General features: G+C 42.8%; 2 protein-coding genes across 2 annotated transcripts in view; both read right to left on the bottom strand.

Moving 5' to 3' along the window:
* Positions 1 to 781: 781 nt before the first annotated feature.
* Positions 782 to 5523, bottom strand: LOC308079230 (uncharacterized protein; the record flags this gene model as incomplete). Its single annotated transcript, XM_080420606.1, has 3 exons — positions 782 to 1738; positions 2064 to 2165; positions 5457 to 5523. The coding sequence occupies 3 exons, from the start codon at positions 5521 to 5523 to the stop codon at positions 966 to 968; spliced, it is 942 nt and encodes a 313-aa protein (XP_080276732.1). The 3' UTR covers positions 782 to 965.
* A 2874-nt stretch (positions 5524 to 8397) lies between these two features.
* LOC308080097 (uncharacterized protein) overlaps positions 8398 to 23034 on the bottom strand; it is a 49234-nt gene continuing 34597 nt past the window's right edge. The window contains exons 20-31 of the mRNA XM_080421839.1: positions 22909 to 23014; positions 21422 to 21643; positions 21252 to 21332; positions 20161 to 20504; positions 18860 to 18965; positions 17536 to 17679; positions 16798 to 16874; positions 14930 to 15074; positions 14725 to 14808; positions 11933 to 12285; positions 11489 to 11612; positions 8398 to 9370 (exon numbers count right to left, since the gene is read on the bottom strand). Of these exons, the coding sequence (XP_080277965.1) occupies positions 8682 to 9370; positions 11489 to 11612; positions 11933 to 12285; positions 14725 to 14808; positions 14930 to 15074; positions 16798 to 16874; positions 17536 to 17679; positions 18860 to 18965; positions 20161 to 20504; positions 21252 to 21332; positions 21422 to 21643; positions 22909 to 23014 (2475 nt within the window). The 3' untranslated portion in view covers positions 8398 to 8681. The remainder of the gene's footprint in view (positions 9371 to 11488; positions 11613 to 11932; positions 12286 to 14724; positions 14809 to 14929; positions 15075 to 16797; positions 16875 to 17535; positions 17680 to 18859; positions 18966 to 20160; positions 20505 to 21251; positions 21333 to 21421; positions 21644 to 22908; positions 23015 to 23034) is intronic.

Here is a 23034-nt window from a genome sequence, read left to right as displayed (position 1 = left end):
CCAAGAGCAAACAAAAACTAGAACAGATCCTTAAAATATACATTGTTAACTGGTGTGATTGATGGAGCACCATGTAGCCTATGGTGCCCAGCCTATGGGCTTGTATAAGACACTATAGGTATTAGTCAGCAGCAGCTAGGATGTCCACATGACAAATCATGGATATATATATTATACAATATGCTAACTGCGAAGGAATTTCACTTCAAAACCTCTTGATTTGGTAATTATCAAATTGGGTGTAATACTTTCTATGATTTCTGCCTATTGGCTCATTGTGTTTGAAGCTTACAGCAAAGTGAAATAAATGATCAATATACTTTTTGTTGGAACATCTATTCTAGGTACCTGACTGCAAAGTCTGTGGTGCCCTTGGAAAGCTAGACAGCATTATGTAGCGGGTTCTCTATTAAAATGTCCAGATGTGCACAAAGTTGCAAAATACCAATCATTAGGGCAGCAACTATCTTTAATTTCTTAGCAATTATTCAATTGATTGATACCATTTTTTTCTCGTAGACCTTCATCTTTAGTCAATTATAAAAAAAAAATAAAAAATGTTGATTCTTGTAGATACATACACAATAAAGTGTAAAAAAAATTTGGTATAAGATTATTCAATTAATGGAATAGATTCCATTAAACCTTTTTTTCTTGCATTTGAAGACAGTGTGTGTGAGTTTTTTCTTTCAATAATTGACTAAATCAATTAGTTTGATAACCCCAAAAAAATTAGGTGGTGTGGTGAGCTTGTAGATTGGCTATTTTCGGGGGTATTTTCTATTTCTATTTTTTACATTTGAAATGTCCCAACCAAAATGAATTGGAAAAAAAGTGGTGTAGCTTTGTCACCGATTACCTTCGACTTTCAAATAGTATGACACAACAAGGTAACTACACAATCCAAACCTCTACCAAAGAGTCCTATTGCTTTAACTATAAGTATTAGTAGTAGAAGTATTATACTACTTCTTTTTACCTTTGCATGGCCGAATGTGAATTTTCAAATTCCACTTTTTAGTGAAGCCCTTGCCACATTTTAAACACTCAAAAGGTTTGTTGTCGTAGTGAATAAACGTGTGTCTTTTGAGGTGTTGTGTGGTGGGGAAGGCTTTGAGGCAGAGAGTGCAACGGTAAGGTTTTTCCCCAGTGTGAGTCCTCATGTGAACGGTAAGGTGACAACTGTCACTGAACCCCTTCCCACACAGCTTGCATGTGTACGGCCTTTCACCAGTGTGGCTTCTCATGTGCAGCCTCAGCTCTCCAGATGCTAAAAATGCCTTCCCACACTCCGTGCACAAGTAGTTCTTTTCCCCCTTGTGCATGAGCATGTGTCTCCTGTGACACTGGTGCTGGATAAAAGTCTTCCCACAGATGTGGCACTTGTAACACCGTTCGCCCGTGTGCGTGTGCACGTGATCCCGCAGCGTGCCTGAGGTGCGGAACCCACGGCCACAGTACGTGCACAGGAAGGGCCGCTCGCCTGTGTGCAATCGCCGATGCCTTATCAGATGTGCTTTTCGCTCGTAGCGCTTGTCACAATGGTCGCAGTGGAAGGGCAGAGTGTGGATTCTCATGTGAAGGAGATCGTCGTGTTTGTGTGCTGAGGCGGCTGCAGTGCTAGGCTCTCTGGCGGTGTGCTCCTGTCTGATGTGTTGCAGAAGACCGTCTTCTTGGCTGTGAGAGAACGAACATTGAGAGCATTCGTGCAGCCCCGGTGGTGTGTAGAGATCAACGCCTGAAAGACATCACATGAAAAAAATAAGGAAAAAGAACTGATTATGATGTGCTTTAGGAATCAAGTGTTATGCTGTGTTCACACTGGCACCACTCCTCTGTAGATGCAGATGCAGTGTCAAGGCTGCATGTACGTTGGGTGTGCTCACTGCGCTATGCAGGATGGAATAAACGTCAGAGACAGATTTTTATTTTAGCCTATACCTGTATATTTTAACGGAACGTGGATTGGTGATGTGGTGAATTACGTATGTATAGGACCCCAAACCTGTACGGATCGCCCCCCACTCTAAATATATCATAAATAATGCCTTTCTGAAACATACATTTTTCCTTATCAGAGGCAGTAGGAGCAGCTTGAGAATGTGATGTTGTTTCTGGTTGGGTCATCCATGCAGCTGGGTCAGGCTCAGCTCCAGTAGAAGGAGCTAAACAGACATAAGAGACAATAAGATGGAACATTAAAGAGTTAGTCATGAATAAAATACATGCTCCTGTTTACAGATCATTGCTGTGACTTTACTTCTACATCTAAAAAGATTAAAATTGAAATCAGAATTTCACTGGCTCATACATTTACACATACAAGTCGCCAAAAATGTACTCTGTCTGCAACCGGCCCACCGGAGCTACAGCAAAGGAGGGGTGGGGGAGGTGACACTCAGACGGCCAGTCTCAATATGGTGAAAAAAAGTATATATAATGAAGCCCGTGAATCGGGTCCAGTACAGTTCTAGAGACCCGATCGGGTCCATTTCTGACCGGTTCCAATTTTCCTCGGGTCGGCTTCGGACCAGGTCCAATTATTGCCCTTATCTTACAATAAGTGCACCGAATCTCTGTATGTATGTGTATATGTATGTTTGTACGTCTGTAATCTCGAGAACCGTTCCACCGCCCGCCTTCAAATTCAGCACACACGTCGCGGACGACCCCAGTGAGTGCAGTGCCCGGAGTCAACTCAGTCGGATAGGCGGTTGTCCAGAACCACCAGAAAAGACTCTGGCTGTGGCCCAAATGAGCCAATTGATTGCCATGGCAACCCCAGCCTAAGCTTCAACCCCAGCCAAATTCCCCACACCTGCCCAATTCCCCACACTTGCCATTTGATTGGTTAGTCCACTTCTCACAGTCAGTTTGCACTCTTCAGACATTCTCCACACATTCTCCACAGACGTTTACCACTGCACAAGGACTTTCCACAACTGCCGATCCCCCCCGCAGGCCCATATAGGACCACTTGGTTCCGGCCGATATATTATAACGATAAATTATAACTCTATGGTTCCGGCCACCTGATGACGTAAAGTTATTTCCACTCCAGACCGGATCAGAAACCCGAAAATGGTATTGATCCCAGGCTAAGCCATTCACAAGTTAGTTCAAAACACAAATGTGGTCTTTTTTTTCATATCCCATAAATCTCCCGCTCTCTTATCTAGACCTACCCAATAAATCTCTGAAAAAGAGCCAAATTAGTCCAGTCAGAATAGAGGAATAGAAAAGGTGATAAGAAAAAGCCATGATTGGCTTATATCTTCATCAGGTTTCCTGAGTGAAGCAGGTGTCTGCCTTACTTCACCAAAGAGTCAAAATGTACTGTAATTTACCTGACGAAATACTGAAATATAGTCCTGTAAACATAGCTTAAGTGTAGAAATCCTTTTTCTTTCAACTAAACTTACTAATAAGCTTATCTTATCCTATTCCCAATACATTTATTTTCCGTGCAAAATCCCAAAGCCATTTACACAATTTCGTAGACAACTAAAACAGGAGAATGGACTGGAAAACAAACAAAAATAACCAAAAGCAACAAAAACTAGAACAGATCAATAAAATAAACATTGACTGATGTGATTGAAGGGAACCATGTACTGGCAGCCTATGGGCTAAGAATACACTATAGACAACAGCAGCCAGGACGTCCACATATATAGCCTTTAAAGCTGCAATCCATAAGTTTAATGTCTTACCCGGGACTTGCACTGGTTGCAACCCGTGGTTCTTGCATTCAGTGATAAACCATTCTTGGTTGTAGTCACTTGAGAGATCTTCAAATGGATTGGTGTTAAAGGTAACTGTTTGATGTTTAGGAAACACAGCTCTATTAAAGCATGATAATGGCACAGCGGATGCTGTGTGAAAAATTGTTGCTCCATTCTTTAGAAATGGATCACTCAAAATATGCTCCTCATTGTACAGTGAAGAAGCTCACAAAGTCACTCTTCTAGCCCGTAAATGAATCTAAACTTAGCTGATTCTGACAATATAGAAGGTCAAAAAACCTGATTGATTAGAATAATTATCAATATTCAAATCAATGGAGCAACTATTTTTGATATCTTGCCCACCTTTGGAGTTACATCATAGCAAGGTAACCACACAACCTAAACCTGCCCTTGCCCTTTAATAATAATAATAATAATTATAATTATAATTATTATTAGTAGTATTCGTAGTGGTAACAGGAAAGGTGCAGGGCACCAAAACATTCTGGGCACTAGGGAAAACTGGGCACCTAGGAAGAGTGGGCACTAGGGAAATGTGGGCACCCAGAGGAGTGGCCACTTTGGGGGGAGAAAAGTGGGCAGTAGGAAAATCTGGGCACCAAAACAGAGTGGGCACCGGGAAAACTGGGTACCTCAGAAGAGTGGGCACTAAGGAAATCTGGGCTTTTACTGAGTTTAGGGTAAGGGTTAGGCCTAGCCCCTTTCGGGACCCTGTTTACCTTTTTTGTATTTGGGAAGGCGGTATCCAGGGTCCCTTGTTGGTTAGAACACGCTCTCTCGTACCGGCGGCTACCACTGTCTGGTCTCGGGGCGTACAGCTCGTCGCTTAGAAGTTGCAGAGATTTCTCAAAGGTACCAACAAGAGCAATACTAACACGCGAGAAAGCGGCATCAAAAAGCGGGGATCGGCGATGCCGTTTAACATTTTTAATAATTTAGTAAACCTTAAGCTCCTTTCTCACACTCTGCTCCACTGCCCATGTTCCGCCTCCCCGCGGTGACTGACAAGCTGCGCGTCCTACGTTACTGCCTCTGATTGGCGAGCTCCTACATGCTTGCATGACAATCACAACGCGGGGAGGCGGGACATGGGAAGTGGAGCTGCAGGAGCAGAGTGTGAGAAAGGAGCTTAAGGTTTACTAAATTATTTAAAATGTTAAACGGCATCGCCGATCCCCGCTTTTTGATGCCGCTTTCTCGCGTGTTAGTATTGCTCTTGTTGGTACCTTTGAGAAATCTCTGCAACTTCTAAGCGACGAGCTGTACGCCCGAGACCAGACAGTGGTAGCCGCCGGTACGAGAGAGTGTGTTCTAACCAACAAGGGACCCTGGTATACCGCCTTCCCAAATACAAAAAAGGTAAACAGGGTCCCGAAAGGGGCTAGGGTTAGGCCTAGTTTTACTAAAAGGTGGCCAGTCTGCTTGGTATCCACTCTTCTCTAGTGCCCACTTTTCTCCACCCAAAGTGCCCACGCGTCCAAGTGCCCTCTCTTCTCTAGTGCCCAGTCTTCCCAAAGAAATGGTGCCCAGATTTCCCTGGTGCCCACCTTTCCTGTATTCTCCTTCTTCGTAGTATATTTTACTTTTTACATTTGCCTGTCCGAATGTGCAATTTCAATGGGTATGCTTGCGTGAACCCCTTGCCACATTTAAAACATTCAAAAGGTTTTTTGTCAAAGTGAATGAACATGTGTCTTTTCAGTTTACTTGCGGAGGGGAAGGCTTTGGAGCAGTGAGTGCAACGGTAAGGTTTCTCCCCAGTGTGAGTCCTCATGTGAACGGTAAGGTAACAATTGGCAATGAACCCCTTCCCACACAGCTTGCATGTGTACGGCCTTTCACCAGTGTGATATCTCATGTGCAGCCTCAGCTCTCCAGACGATAAAAATGCCTTCCCACACTCCGTGCACAAGTAGTTCTTTTTGCCAGACCCAAGGGGTCGGGCTTACATGAGGCTTTGTATCTGTTTCGTCCATACAAGGGCAGGGGTCATTTGTCCTCCGGCCCCAGCCAAAAAAGTCTGTCCCCCTTTCGTCCATACATGGGTATCTGTTTCGTCCATACATGGGCAGGGGCCATTTGTCCTCCGGCCCCAGCCAAAAAAGTCTGTCCCCCTTTCGTCCATACATGGGTATACTAGGGCATTCACCGAATAGTCGAATATTCAAATATTCGAATATCAAACCGACTATTCGACTATCAAACCACTATTCGATTGTTGAAAAAAAAAATGAATACTAAAAATCACTATTCGTGAATGCCCTAGGGTATACACAGGCTGACACGTCATGTTAAGTCCGGCTTAGCCGTGACGTAGTGCATGTTTTGTATGGAGGCTTTGTACCATGAGGCTTTGTACCTGTTTCGTCCATACATGGGCAGGGGCCATTTGTCCTCCGGCCCCAGCCAAAAAAAAGTTTGTGACGTCCCCTTTCGTCACAAACTATTCATGACATCATGAACTTCAGTTATAAAGTGGTTTGTAGGTGTGTTACATACTAGGACTTCATTCTGGGTCTGGCAGAACCAGGTCTCCTGGTCTTGTCCCCCTTATGCATGCGCATGTGTCTCGTCAGGTGCTGGATCGACGTCTTCCCACATGTGTGACACGTGTAACACCGTTCACCCGTGTGCGTGCGCACGTGTAACTGCAGCGTATTCGAGCAGTGGAACCCACGCCCGCAGTGCATGCACGTGAAGGGCCGCTCGCCTGTGTGCAAGCGCCGGTGCTTAATCAGCTGTGGTTTTTGCGCGTAGAGCTTGTCACAATGGTCGCAGTGGAAGGGCAGTGTGTGGATTCCCATGTGACGCGTCAGAAGATTACGTTTGGTAAACTCAACGCCACAGTGGCTGCACCTGTGGATTGGCCTCTTGCTCTTCATGGCTGTGATGTGGGAATGTAGGAGATCGTCGGGTCTTCCAGTGTTCCAGACCTTAAATGGAGGGGCTGTATGTACAGTATGAACGCAACTACCGTCTCAGTAGGACTAGGATCGGACAAGCAACAGACTGTGTGCTGGCAGCTCCCTTGTATTAAGTCAGGGTAATGTCCAATTGAGCCCAAAACGGCTCAATGTGTGAATGGACATGGTGATTGTCCGGTGAATTTACATTTAGCAAGTGGACGTGTTGATGGCGTTTCTATTGTTGACGAGTGGAGCCTCCCCTCCTCCGTTCCAAGGTGTTTAGAGGGAGAGCGTTTGACTTTCACTGATCGAACTTCCATGATCATTGGCTCATTTAAGCGAACAAAACATAAACGACTCTAGTAATTATAGATTACGCTACATCTAGGATTCCCTGCGCAGTGCCCAGTACAATGTTATTTTTCCAGCTCGGAGAAAAAAACTTTAAGATTGCAGTCTTTTTGTCAGAAAGCGTCAAATTAAAATAGCATACCCATAGTGTGATTTGAACCCATGACTTTTATTTGGAGTTATCCAATCCACAAGACCTGTTTTTGCATGGTATTTGAACCGTCCTCTCTTTCAGAAAGCACCTTTCTGTCAGAAAGCCATTTTTGCTATTTTTTAAAAAAGTTTTGAAATTTTAATAAAAATTATAATCAATAGTTGTATTACTTTTATAGCCGTTTTCTAAACTATTCATCCTGTGTGTATGGCGACTACCAAACATCTTATTTAGTCACCGAGAGGCTAAGTAAGTTATGTGTATGTGTGTGTGTGTGTGTGTGTGTGTGTGTCACATTGACAGAAAAAGTGTATTTAGTGAAATATCTCCAGTTTTCCATGACATTCACACAGACCACATTCTCTGTATGTGACAGAATGGCATTCAACGCAGCACTAAACACATTAAAACATTTTAATCAAATGAGCACATCGTATGTAATCACAAATGAGACTTGCCAGACATTTTGCATTAGGCTATTTATTTGCATCACTGTAAACTAATAATAATAATATAAATTGGAATACAAATACAAAATCTAAATCCAGAATCTACCAAAATGTACTAACAAAATATAAGTACATATCACATTAGTTTTCGATGCTTACACCACCACCCCCTAAACACACAAAGGTTTGGTGCATCCTCCACAGACCCACAGACAGACAGATGCAGACATTCACGGTTTTGCAAGTTGGTCCAACCGAATTGCCACTTGGCACTGCACACACCCTCTGGGTTCCAAGTTTGAGGTCAATTGGTCACACAGTGTCCGAGTTATCCTCGGTGCAGAGATCATTAACTCTCTCAGTGCCAGACCCCGAGTTATCCCGAGTTTTAGGGTTATACCCTCAGTGCCAGAACGAGAAATCCCAAGTTTTTTTTTTTTTTTTAAGTGTTCAGAACCCAAGATATCATTATCTGAAGATTTGCAGCTCCATCCACTCTTTGTTTAACCTATAACTAAAAAAGGCTGTAGCTCGCTTCCTAAGCACTTTTTTTTTACTTTGAAAAAAAAAAAAAAAAAGTTGGCATGGTTCGCAATAAAAAAATTTTTTCATTGGCACTGAGAGAGTTAAGACCTGGAACTGTGTAATTTTTTGATTTGAGCTAAAAAGCATTATTTTACACTTTGGGCTATTCAAAAATAGCAGATCTACAAGCTCATAGCGCGGCACCGAGTGCCGCGCTACGAGCTTGTAGATCTGCTATTTTTGAAAAATCGTGAAAATGGGCACAAATCTTTGAATATATATACTTTTAAAGCGAAAATTTTTAACTCAAATCTTTGCTTCTGGGGGTCCCTGGAACTAATATTTTGATGGGGTTTCGGGGCCAAATACATATCATTTTGGGGGTCCTTGACATGAAAAAGATTGAGCACCACTGATACAGAAACATAAGTTTTTCAGAATACTGTTGAGATTTAGGAGACATGTAGAATCGGCTTCAGGTCTCAATGGGTTAATTTATAGATAGATAATTATTAGCAGTAGTAGTAGTAGTAGAAGTATTATACTACTACTTTTTACATTTGCCAATCTTAATGTGCATCCTCCATGTGTACCCTTGTGCAAACCCCTTGCCACATTTAGAACACTCAAAAGGTTTTTTGTCGGCGTGAATGTACATGTGTCTGCTGCGTGCGCCGCTGGAGGGGAAGGCTTTGGGACAGAAAGTGCAACCGTAAGGTTTTTCCCGGGTGTGAGTCCTCACATGAATAGTAAGTGAGCCTGACTTAGAGAACCCCTTCCCACACAGCTTGCACGTGTACGGCCTTTCACCAGTGTGGGATCTCGTGTGGCGCAATAGCTCTCCGGACGTAAAAAACGCCCTCCCACACTCGGTGCACAAGTAGTTCTTTTCCCCCTTGTGCATGCGCATGTGTCTCGCCAGGTGCTGGATCGACGTCTTCCCACAGATGTGGCACTTGTAACACCGTCCCCCCGTGTGCGTGTGCACGTGTCCCTGCAGCGTGCCCGAGGTGCGGAACGCACGTCCGCAGTATGTGCATGTGAAGGGCCGCTCGCCCGTGTGCAAGCGCCTGTGCTGGGCCAGCGTGCGTTTGCACGGGCAGCGCTTGTCGCAGAGGTCGCAGGGGAAGGGCCGCGTGTGGATTCCCACGTGACGTGTCATGTCACACCTTCTGCTGAACGTAGCGTCACAGAGGCTGCACCTGTGGATTGGTCTCTCCATGGCGGTGACGTGCGCTGCAAGGAGAAAAGGACTCCGATTAACTTGCTGTAGGAAACAAATGTTAGATCTCCTCTTGGCGTTAAGTCTTAAAGACGTCATGAAGCTTTTTTTTGCAGCCTTTATTGCGAAAATCCATGTCAAACTGAGGCTGCTGGCGTCACAGCCAATCACAGCCTGCCATCCGGGATGTAAAACTACTTGTGTCCGCAGCATGCACACTGCGAGGCAGAGAGAGCGAGAGAGAGGCAGTGCAAAGCATGTTTATGGTACTGCATAGCCTATTACTCACCTCAAATGTTTTCAGATACATATTTTAGTGTAATGTAAACCAAGGATCCAACCAACCAAACCGACAGTGTGGTTTTGGAAAGCATCTGTGGCTACAGTATATGCGGTGTTGGAAGTGAGGTGTCGCTCGCCGACCAAGCAAGCTCAGTCGCTGTCAACCGTCGATAGCAGCAAGGGGGCAGAAAGGGGGTAGAGCTCTCTGGTTGGCTGTTAAGCCTTGCAAGCAGGGGTGGCGGGGGCCCTTTCGCAAATGCAAAGGAGGTGGTACTTAAACGCAAATTAAACGTAGTCTATTTTGTCTGCATAGACCGCATGGTATATCGCTGCATAGTGCTGCATGTTTGCTCAAAATGCAGACGCACGTGCGTGTGTGTGTGTGTGGCTCTCGTTCAAAAAGAATGCATGTAATCAACTCTCAGATGTTCTCTGAGTGTATGCTGTGTATTTCATTTACCAAAATCATAAGCATTTTCTCCTGCTCCAGCAAAAAAAGGTCTGTAAAATACAACTGAAGCAACCGAAGCTACTTGCGGATCTGCAAGTAGCTTGTAGATCTGCACTGAACATATCCAAACAGTGGACATGAGCTGAGACGAGCTGAGATGGCGACGTCATCGAGAACGCTGCTGTTCCAACTGCGGAACTTCTGTCCTCCTATCCTCGGAAGTTTGTATTTGCAAGTCTGAGCTTCTACCCGAAGTTTGAGTATTGAGAAACGGCCTAATAATAGTTAGTGATTGCATTATAAATGTGAACCAAACAAATAAAGAGTGAAGAAATGTTTCCCTTTTTAAAAGGAAAACATTTTGGTAACGCAACTAAACGGCCGTTAAGAGAGGGGGAGTTTTTGGACTTCCAGTTATGGGTGGACAAAATAAAACCTGGAGGTCATAATACTACAAGTTTCACATTGTATTATCACAGTGACTCTTATTACATATCGTTGCTGTCGTGCACTAATCAGCTATCTCCATTTTTCAACTTTTTTATACATCAGTGCTATTGAACATCTGTGTGTGGGTTTTACAAATATTGAACCAATGAAAAGTATTAACACATTGACTGCCAGAGTTTTTCAGAAAGGTCTGTAGCCTCTGCCAGGGTTTTGACCGATTTTGGTACCTTTTCGCATAGCCACAGAATATTTTTCTCTAGTATGATTGATCCCCAGAAAATTTCTAATCACAGATGAGATTCAGGTGTGGTTTCACAAATGTCAACGAGGTCAATTTGACCTTGTTGTCATGTGTTGTTTGATGTTTGAAAATATCTCAAAACCAGTAGTTTCAAACCAAAAAACATTTTGAATTGTTTGTCTGTTTCAATTTTAACATTGAAGTGGATGGAGCAGCAAATCTTTGGAAATTGTTATCTCCTTATTCGTTTGGAATATCGAAAGTGTCAATTATAAATAATTAGAAAATATTTTTAGAATTATTATTTTTTTTTTTCAGGACGTTTTTTAACGTCTTTGGCAGGCAATAGCTGAAGGCCCAAAGACGTTTATAAACGTCTTTGGCAGTTAATGTGTTAAAAAGCGCTTCTGATTAAACCTCCTAACTCTATTGGATCCTCAAACTTTCAATAAAGTATCAAACAGAACTAGTGGAGGTACTTTTGTTGGCAGTATGTACCAAGACATTTGGACACACACACACACACACACACACACACACACACACACACACACACACACACACACACACACACACACACACACACACACACACACACACACACACACACACACACACACACACACACACACACACACACACACACACACACACACACACACACACACACACACACACACACGTGCAGATCTGCGGGAGATTTCTGACCTCTTGTGACTTTGTCTCCCTCAGTCTTGTGTAGTGACGGCTTCCTTCCAGACCTCATGCACCTCTTTCTGGTGGAGTAGTTCTGCTGTGGTTTGCTTTGTGATGATGGAGAGAGATGTTGTTCCTGGAGAATGGAGACAGGTGGTTGAGGGAGTTAATACCTTGTTGAATTATCGGATCAAAGCAATACCCAGGGACTAAAAGCAACATAAAATAAATAAATCTCACTACTGAACATGTTTGTTGCCTATGGGCCTTTGTTACAAGACAAGTGAACAGTTAGTGACTGAAATGTAATCCATTAAAGCAATTCTTTCATTCTGAATGACATAAATATCACACAGCTTGCACTAGATTACTGTATACCGATAATGTAGGTTCACTACTAGGAGGACGCATTCTTTCAATTAGCAAAGATTAGTCTGAATATAATATGACACTTACCATGTCATCATCATTTGGATCATTTGTCACAGTAGATCGCTGAGAAACATATGGTTTCAACCAATCCAGGCGTTGGATGATTGCCAGATCAGCACCTCTCTGCTTCTCCAGAACTTTGTTATGGGCTTTCACGAAACGATCGCGTATGGACCTCCATTTATTCTTACACTGTTTCGCACTTAATTTTAAAGTGCTGGAGATCTCATCCCAGCTGTTCTGGCGAGCGTCGTTTCTGCTGTGCAGTGCCAAATCTGGTGATGTAGCATCTGATGTAGCATCATACAGATGTACATAGTTCCTGACCAACTTGCAGAGCGTATCTTCAAAACTTCTTGCATTGTTGTTCTTGAAAACTGGAAATGATAAAGTTGAGGTTAAAGTTGAGTTGAAGTTGTCTTTCTCATTCTGGCTCTGGGTGCTTCGTGCAGCCCACAGACAGAAATGTACGCCGAGTACGGACAAAGAGTCCCCATCTGTATCGTTTATTCGTATGAATGGGCCTTTAATGCTCATTCATACCCGACATAAAGTATGGATACGGAATACAGACGGGGCCTCTCTCTCCGTACTCTCACATGTATGTCTATCCGTCGACTGCACAAAGCCCTAGAGCTGATGTGTACAAAGCAGTACCAGAGGAAACTGTAGTGGGCAGTAGTGATCCCCTGCATAACAGACACCGTAAATGTTACAGAGGCAAGTATAAATACCAGTGCTATGACTCGGTGACAAAGCGCTGGGTGTGTTTTAAAAGAAAAAGTTGACTTGAAAAAAACAATTCAGCAGATATCTTAGTCATAACAACAGTGAATATTGTTTTCCCTATGTATGGTGTTTAGACAGTTTTGGGAAACTGTGATGTAAGTGGAGCAGTTCTGCTGTGCTTTGGTTTGAGGAGATGACACTGTGGATGGAATGGTACACTGAATCTGAAGCCAGGAACCTGGGAGGATGGAACATTAGAGACTTATTCATAAATACAATAATTTCTCCTGTGTACACATCTTGCTGTGGCTTTCTTATAAATCATTTGCACTAAAACAGATTAGAATTGCAATCAGAATTTCACTGGCACGTACATTTGCACCTCTAAGGAATTTTGACTTGGTGGCTTGCTAACACATTGGCTGCCAAAAACGCAGATCTGCGTTCTATTTTTAATAAATACGTGGGCTGCCAAGAACGCAGATCTGCGTTATTTTTTTTCGTTATTTTTTTTAAATTTGACCCAAAGACCAAGGAGATATGATTGTTCGAAGATTTAGACTCCTATCCACTTCCTTGTTAACTTAAAACTTAAAAATTCTGTATCTCGGCTCCTGAGTACTTTTTTTTTTCAATGAAAAATCTCTGGCAGGCTACAGCTAAAAATCTGAAATAATTCTGGCAGTCAATGTGTTAATTTACGTCACACTAAGCATAGCAAGTAATTGTTAAACTCACATGAAAAACGATCTAGAAGTAAGCATAGTCCAGAGATACATTGTAGTTGAAAGTCAAACGAGCATTTGGTTGGAAGCATTGAAAAGGTATGTGCACTGGTTTATGGGACGTGTAGTTCCTTCACTCTTAAAATGTGTACACAGTACGGTAGCATTACATTTATTGGTTTCTCTTTTTTGATCTGAATCAAATGTTTTAGGGTCATGGTTCATCACATAGCGGGTTGGCTTGTTTCCAGGCTTTTGAACTTGATATAAGAAGTTTCTGAAAAGTCTCCTACCGGATACATTAGCCGGTAGGAGACGGGAATCAAATTATTAGCTTAGGAATGCGACAAAAACTAAAAAAAATCCATGGATTCAAGGCTTCATAGGGTGTGCAATTGATAGAAAATAAGTAATTTTTTGGGTGAACTCCTCCTTTAAGCCGCTCAAAAAGTGGGCGGTCACAGTTGAGCTCTATTTGCAAAGAAACATACATGCATACATAAACACAGACCGTTTCCATATCCTCTTTAATACCGGATCGCTAGGAAAGTACAGAGTGAGTAGCCTCACTAGCCAGAATAAATAAATAACCAAATGACGTTTTAATAGAGATCTGAATATTATATATTATAATAATAATATATATAATATCTGATATTAGCCAATAAACCTTTGAACTTTCGGGGTCAGCCCTTTGAAAATGCCCCCTCCCACCCTACTATAAATTTAAGAAACCTCTGTCTGGTGTGCTAATCCTTGTCTCCTTTTCCCATCAGGCTGGCACACCTGCAACAGATTCCCCAAATCCTAATTGCTGCAGACTACTCCTTTAAAAGCCATCCTGGCCATTGTGTAGACAGGCACAGACACAGCAACAACCTCAAACTGTTAATGATTATTTAAGCCTTTCCTTTTATCTTATTTTAGTTAGTTTGGCCTGGAGATGGCCGGTAGTTCTATCTTTTCGTTTATAGTTTAGTTCAGAGCTTGTTTTGTTTTTTCAGTTAGGGAGGGGGAAGCAGCTTCAATGTCCCTATTCACCTGTTTCCTAGGCTGTGTGTTTTCCACTTCCTGTCGATTTCATTGGATATCATTGGTCATCTGACCAGTTTCATTAGATTTCATTGGATCAAATCGACAGGAAGTGGAAAACACACAGCCTAGGAAACAGGTGAATAGGGGGTGGCTCTTTTTGGTTTCCTGATTTCATTATTTGGTAAAGTATTCATATTCAGTTGTTTTCACTCAATGATTTATGTTTATTCTATGGGAGATGATGACTGAGTATTTAGAAAAGCGCTATATAAATGTATTATTTAAAACGTTTTAGTAAACAAAATAAACGTGCACATTCTCCCTCACCAGCAGTAGCAACTTGAGAATGCGATGATGGTTCTGGTTGGGTCATCAATGCAGCTGGGTCAGGCTCAGCTTGAGTAGAAGAACCTAAGCAGACATAACAGATAATAGGATACAATAAATAATAACCAGAAAACTGTTGCCTTATAATAGTGGCATACTGTAGATCAGCATTGACAAAAAGATGCGGGGGCCCATTCTTCATTACTTTGCTCCTCTTCCTCAATGCTGTGATCAGACCGTCTGTCTTTGTCCTCCTCAGTCCTGTGTGGTGACAGCTTCCTCCTGCGCCTCTTTCTGTCGGAGCAGTTCTGCTGTGGTTTGCTTTGACGAGAAGGACAGAGGTGTTGGTCCTGCATGGAGAAGGGAGACAGGTGGTTGAGGGAGATTCCAATCTCCTTGAACTATCGGATCAAAGCAATACCCAGGGACTAAAGCCAAAGAAAACTATTAAAAAAAAATTTGTTACGCCAAGGCCTAGGTCTTTGTTACAAGCCAAGAGAATGCTATGCTGTTTCTATGGAAACCAAATGGCTGAAAACAGTTGTGGCGACTGTGAAATAGTATCCGTGAAAGCCATTATTTCATTCTATTTCAACTATGACACAGCTTGCACTAGATAACTAGATGAGATGAGTTTGGGTTTACTGCTATAGGAGGACACATTCTGACAAATACCAAAGATGAAGAACCAGAATATAATATGACAGCCAATCAATCACTGCCCCCATGACATTAATTACGACACGCCAAGAAAGAGCCCCGATTCACATAGGAGCGACAGTAAACAAACTTGGAGAACTATGCCTCAAACTATTACCAGCTGAATGCTGTGACTGGATGCGTCCAAGTTCCAATGCACCATGGAATTGGCAAGGGGAAAATGTGGGAAACTGTTCAAGGTGCCAAGAGCAGCCTAAGTTTGCTTGGGGATGTAACAGCAGACATAGAAGCTGTCGTATCCCAAGCAACAAAATTCAATTGTACTTGCTATGTGCAGCAGAAACCCCATGTAAAACCAAGGCATGTGGTCGCGCATCAGCCAGTCTGTCTACCACAATGTTTTGCAAATGTAAAGGGAGATCTGTCTGCAACAATGATAAAACAAAGCAACTCCAAGTCGAATATTCTGATGAGGAAAGAAGTGTCTAACCGTCATGCAAGTTGAACTACAAGTTGCACGCATTAACTAGTGTATGAGCCAAAATATATATTTTGCTTGTTGATCTTATTTTGGTTTGTTTTTTTCCCCCATGCTTTGTTTTGATGTCCCACTCCCTACAGTAATTGATTGATTAGCTCCTGCTGTGTGTCTGCTCATTACCTTTAGTTTATGTCAGGTGTGTGTCTCGGGCAGCCAGTGCATTCAGTGAGAGAAAGGGGGTGAAGTAGTCGCTACAATAGCCTCGGAAACCCATGCTTTTTTTTTTGTTACAAAAGAAAAAAAGCCTGGGGGAGCCATGCAGGAACGATGGTCTTAGGACCTTGTTATCTCCTAACCAATCAGAGTACAGAGGACTAAATTTGGTGACGTCAGCGTGCTCCGTGCACAGGCCGGGGGGGGGGAGGGGAGGGGAGGCGGGGACATAGATTGGTGAAGCAATAGGAAGCCCCGCACGAATCCGGGCGGCTGGGTTTGGATCCGCCCTTCAAGACCATCGATTGAGCTTGTTGCCTCAGGCTATCGCTACAATAACTAGAGAAAGGTTTATTCTCGTATATTAAATCAACACCATCTTTACAAAAACTCAATACGCCACAGCATACCCCACTCGGTCCTGCTGAATGTTCATAGGCCATTCATTGGCCCAAGAAAATTCCAGTGGTGTATTTTTGTAATACAGAGGTATGGTGACATACTGTATAACCCCCTATAAAAACATTGCTCAACGCTGACAGCTGGTCAGCAGGTGGTTTATTCATGAATGTATGTATAGACAATATTTTAGGCCAATAAAAAAAAAAAAAAAAAAACCTAGTTGAAGATGCCACATGTTTTAAAATAAGACATGTTTGCCGCTACCTAGGGCTGCTTCTGTTCTGTCCCCGAAAATGTAACTCCCCGGCCCCACTCACCATGGCTGCTGCAACAACAGCAGAGTGAAGCGAAGCAGGCAGACACCGAGGCTGCTTGGCCAAGTTGCTGTGCCCTCCTAAGTGCAGAATCAGAGTCAGTTGTTATTAATACGTTTCAGATCAATCAATGGATAATAAAGCCATGTCTCTGCCTCCGGTTTGACTAGTCCTGTTGAACTAATCCTTTAAACCAGGGGTCTTCAACAGGGGGTCCGGGACCCCTAGGGGGTCCTCAGAGTTACTACAGGGGGTCCGCCAAATCTTTGTGTGATATGATTTTTTTTTTACATCAACCACTTGAACCCTAGCATCCCTTTTCTGAGGAGAACTTTAGCCAAAAATAGCAGATCTACAAGCTCACAACGCCTCGCGCTGCGAGGCGTTGTGAGCTTGTAGATCAGCTATTTTTGGCAGAGGGGAAAAAGAGCAGACCAAGTAAACAAAAAAAGTATAATCTGAAACAGTTTTATACAATACAGAGGGGGTCCCTGCTTCATCTCTCTCTCACCTAGGGGGTCCTTAGCCTGAAAACGTTGAAGACCCCTGCTTTAAACCGTTCAATAAGCGAGCGGTCACTGTTGAGCACTATTTGCCAACACACATACATACACTGAGACGGTTTCCATATCCTTTTTAAACCAGATCGCTAGCAGAGTGAGTAGCATCACTAGCCAGAATAAATAACCAAATGTCTGGACATTTTAATTGAGATCTGAATGATAACATAAACAAACAAACCGTCTTTGTCCTCCTCAGTCCTGTGTCGTGACAGATTCCTCCCAGACCTCCTGCACCTCTTTCTGTTGGAGCAGTTCTGCTGTGGTTTGCTTTGAGGAGATGATGCTGTGGATGGAATGGTACCCCGACTCTGAACTAAGGAACCTGGGAGGATGGAACATTAAATAATGCATAAATAAAATAGTTCCTCATCTGTACAGATCATTGTTGTGGTTGTCCTCTTCTTCTTCTTAAAAAAATAAAAGATTAGAATTGCAATCAGAATTTCACTGGCCCGTACATTTGCACATACAAGGAATTTTGTCTTGGTAGCTTGCTTACTTTACGTAATACTAAACATATCAAGGGAATTATAAAACTCACATGAGAAACAATGTAACCCAGATGTATTCATTTGGGATGACTAGTATTGTGTTTATTTGTGTGAAGGTCCAATATAATGAAAATGTCCAACACTGATTAGATGTCATTTTACATTATATACTGTATATCACCTAGAATAGTTAAATGTCAGGAAGTAAAGGAGAATTACTTTTTAGCATTGAAATGCAATGAGTCTCATCGTTCTACAATTATGTATGCAATCATAATTGACCATGACCTCTGATTACCAAATTACACTGAATGCCTAAATGAGTTAGAGATAATAATATATTATATGTCTATAGTCTCGTGCTCGATTTGATTATGATACAGTGTATATTGAGTCACTGTAGATCGACAAACAGCCTCATTAAAGTAGTTCTTTAATGAGGCTCCATTTATGAATTATCACATTTTACAGCAATGTCATTTAGTGTAAGTTTGTTATTTCCAGGACCATTTTAGTGGACAAATTATGCAGACTGAGTAGCCTGCCCCAGCGCGTCTGATATCTGGTCTAGAGGGGCGGATTCAAAATCTCCGGTGAAAACCGGTGAAAACAATTGGTTCACTGATCTGTGTGTCCGCCCCCCCGCGCCCCTCCTCCTCCCCAATGTGCAGCATTGAGAGCCCTGACGTCACAACATTTGGAGCGACGCCCACTGCACTCTGTTTGGTTGGGGAAATGAAAGGTTGACACCCACTTCCTATGCCAAGAATGTGAACAGCTTGGTCCAATGGTCCAGGCTCTTATTTTTTAGCAAAACGCGGAAGGAAAATAAAAGCCTGGAGATCGAGGCTACAGACAGGGTGACTCACATACATACACACAGACAGCCTAATTACAATAGTTTCAAATTCACCTCACGGTTCAACTAATGAGTGTAAAAAAAACAACTGCATTTAACATCATGCATTATATACACAGTAGGATTTTACAACATACATTCTTTGGCGTTACCCTGCCGTATGTGATGGTCTAACGGTTTCTTTAGTTGGGCCGGTTCAAACTCCAGTGGTGCACATTCCTCGAGGAGAGAGGGTGAAGCACTGAGCAACGCTGCCGTCTGAAATGAAACAAGGGCAACCTATTTGTAATTACAAATTAAAGTGGTAACACAGTACATCAAATTGTGCTCTATACACAAGCTGAAATATCGAATCAAAGCAATACACAGGGGTTAAAAAGCTAATAATAATAACATCATTTTACATTCTGAATGACATAATATCATACAGAAGAGGAAGGTAGGTTCACTACTAGGAGGTTCCTACCTGAAAGCGCCCATACCCCCCCATTTTACATAGCAAGCAGTTAGCTATTGTCTCGCCACCTTAGATTTTTTCCTTTGGCTATTCAAAAATAGCAGATATACAAGCTCACAGCGCGTCACTTTGTGCTACACTGCGAGCTTGTACATCTGCTATTTTAACCCATTAAGACCTGGAACTGTGTCATTTTTAGATTTTAGCTAAAAAGCATTATTTTGCACTTTGGGCTATTCAAAAATAGCAGATATACAAGCTCATAGCGCGGCACCGAGTGCCGCGCTACGAACTTGTAGATCTGCTATTTTTGAAAAATCGTGAAAATGTGTGCAAATCTTTGAATATATATTTTTTTAAAGCGAACATTTTTGACTCAAATCTATGCTTCTGGGGGGTCCCTGGAACAAGATATTTTGATGGGGGTCCGCGGGCAAATACATATAATTTTGGGGGTCCTTCACATGAAAAAGATTGAGCACCACTGATATAGAAACATACGTTTTTCAGAATACTGGTGACATTTAGGAGACATGTAGAATCGGCTTCAGGTCTCAATGGGTTAAAAAAAAATCATGAAAGTGTGAGAACTACTGATTTAGAAGGCATTTGTAGAATCGGCCTCAGGTCTTAAAGGGTTAAGAACGATGCCCACATCATGTGACCATCTCAGGTCCTTGCTGATGTGAACCAGAGGAACCGGAGGCGGCTCACTTTCCCCCCTACACAGCCCTGCTGATGTGAACGAGGGCATGTGCTCTCTGCAGCTCTCTGTAGATGGTGCATGCATGCAGCAGGGTGTCCCCCTAGTGGCAATAATCGGGATCGTAATTGACATTCTTTTGGTGTATAAATTGTAATAGCCTGTACAAAGGCATACCTATGACCGATATTTGTGCCAAGTTTGGAGGCAAATGAGCAACTGGTGTTTTGAGGGAACCTGAACACAAACAGGGCTCTCCAATTCTAGATGTAAGATAAGATATGACCACTTACCCTGTCATCATCATTTGGAACGTTTGTCACAGTAGATCGGTGAGAAACGTGTGGTTTCAACCACGCCAGGTGTTGGATGATTGCCAGAACACGCGTGGAATCGGCTCCGCTCTGCTTCTCCAGAACTTTGTTGTGGGCTTTCACGAATCGATCGCGTATAACCCTCCATTTATTCTTACACTCTTTTGCACTTAATTTTAAAGTGTTGCCGATCTCGTCCCAGCTGCTCTGGCAAACGTGCGCAGTGTTGCGCAGTGGCGACGTAGCATCATACAGATGTGCATAGTTCCTGACCAACTCACAGAGCGTATCTTCAAAACGTCCTGCCATGTTGTTCTTGGACACTGCGAATGATAAAAGTTAAAAGTTTTGTTTAAATTGTCTCTCTTGTTCATCTGATCGCGCAGCCTGCCCACTGAGCTATATAGTGCCTGTCCTTCGCTGTGTTCTGTTTGCTGTGTCCATCTTTCAATGGATCAATACAACCTCCTACACTTTCCTCTGCTATTTCTACATACAGTACGTATTCCAAAGCTCTGGGGCTTTGTGTACAGCCGATGAATAGAAATGTACACCGAGTACGGACAGAAAGGCCCCATTTGTATCCGTATCCATACTTCATAAATGGGCCTTAAAGACCCATTTGGGCTCTTAGGTGCAGGGGTAAAGCACCTGTCCACCACCACGGAGTCTAGGGCAGGGGTTCCCAAAGTTGGGGTCGCGGGAGACTGGCGGTGCCGAGTGTCAATAGGCGGGCAGGCTGATATTTGTCACTGAAAGTACTCCTACGGGCCGGCACTTGGGGGCACCTCACTGGCAAGTGAACCAGTAGGGTAACACAGAAACCATTTCTACCTGATGTAAAGTACAGAAACGGCTACAGACTGGGTGTCTTCATACTCACTCTGCATACATTTCTATGAGTTGGCTAAACGAAGCCCCAGAGCTTAGAAATACGTATGTACGGAGCAATACCCGAGGAAACTGTAGAGTGGCAGTAGTGAATCCCTGCAAGAAGCATACGGCAATGGTGGCGAGTATGTGAATAAATACACGTGTCATTTGTACAGGTATGCGCAATTGTCCCTCACCAGCAGTAGCAACTTGGGAATGTGATGATGGTTCTGCTTGGGTCATCAATGCAGCTGGGTCAGGCTCAACTTTAATAGGACCTAAACAGACCATAAGTGACAATAAATAATAACCAGAAAACAACTGCCGTATAATACTGGCATACTGTATATCAGCCATGACAGCATACCGCAGCCATTCCGCAGCCATTCCGGAAGCCATTCTTCATCACTTTGCTCCTCTTCCTCAATGCCGTGATCAGACTGTCTGTCTTTGTCCTCCTCAGTCCTGTCTGGTGACAGCTTCCTCACAGACCTCCTGAACCTCTTTCTGTTGGAGCAGTTCTGCTGTGGTTTGCTTTGAGGAGAGGATGCTGTGGATGGAATGGTACCCTGACCCTGAGCCCAGGAACCTAGGAGGATGGAACATTGAAGAGTTATTCATAAATAAAATACTTCCTCCTGTGCACACATCATTGTTCTTGTTGTTTTTCCCAAAATCTACTCCCCCTAGCGTTGTGAGCTTGTAGATCTGCTATTTTCGGCGGGAAAAAAATTTGCACATCTACAAGCTCACAAACGCGTCAAAGCGTGATGCGTTGTGAGCTCGTAGATCATCTAATTTCGGCGAACGTTTGCCCCAGAATTGGTGGCCTCCCTGTGGCAACTCTAAGGACCATAGGGTTCCCGGACGCCCTGTTGACCCAAACTGACCCATGGTCACTCGAACAACACTGTGAAGTGCAACGTGTACAGTACCTGGGGGAACACGTCAAATTGAATGAAGCTTCTAGCGACACAAGGGATTAAACCTGAAAGCGGAGCGATGCAACGTTTAATACTCCGGCGTGCTATGGTGTCGGGCACCGAAAGTAGCCTATCTACAAGCCCACGTGACGTGTTGTGAAATTATAGATCAACATTGTGCATCATACCAAAAGGTTCCTACCTATAAATTCCTAACAGTACTACTACTACCACAGTGGGGAAATTCAGTCGTCATTGTAAAGTAACGTTGATTGCAAGTCTTGTATTTATATAATCATTTTGTGCCTTTTATAATTTATTTTTCATCACTGTTTAGGCGCCGGCAGTCCGGCACTATTTAAAACCAACCCTATGCATTACGGTATAATCCAGTATGATTTTACAACATACATTCTATGCAGTGGTGGAAAAAGTACTCCAATGTTTTACTTAAGTAAAAGTATACTGCAATGTAGAAGTACTCCGTTACAAGTAAAAGTCTGGAATTCAAAATGTACTTGAGTAAAAGTACAAAAGTATTGGTATCAAAATGTACTTAAAGTACCAAAAGTAAAAGTACTAGAATGTTTGAAAATAGCAGATCTACAAGCTCACAACGCGTCGCGATGCGACGCGTTGTGAGCTTGTAGATCGGCTATTTTCAAATAGCCAAGGTATAAAACAGGACTTAAGTGATTAATGTATGTTTTATAATGTAATACTTTATATCTGCAAAGTAACTAGTAACTAAAGTTCTCAAATAATTGTAGTGGAGTAAAAGTACAATATTTGCCTCTGAGATGTAGTGGAGTAGAAGTAAAAGTATTGGAAATTGGAAATACTCAAGTAAAGTACAAATACCTCAAAATTGTACTTAAGTACAGTACTTGTAAATGTACTTAGTTACTTTACACCACTGATATGGCATTACCTTGTTGTGTGTGATGGTCTAACAGCGTCTTTAGTTGGGCTGGTTCAAACTCCAGTTGTCCACATTCTTCCAGAAGAGAGGGGGCAGCACTGAGCAACTCTGCTGTCTGAAATGAACCCAAGGGGA

This window comes from Gymnoscopelus braueri (assembly GCF_963280865.1).
Source record: "Gymnoscopelus braueri genome assembly, chromosome: 23".
NCBI classification, from domain to species: domain Eukaryota; kingdom Metazoa; phylum Chordata; class Actinopteri; order Myctophiformes; family Myctophidae; genus Gymnoscopelus; species Gymnoscopelus braueri.
The sequence above is the reverse complement of the archived record's forward strand: the minus strand, read 5'-3'. Positions and strand labels throughout refer to the sequence as shown.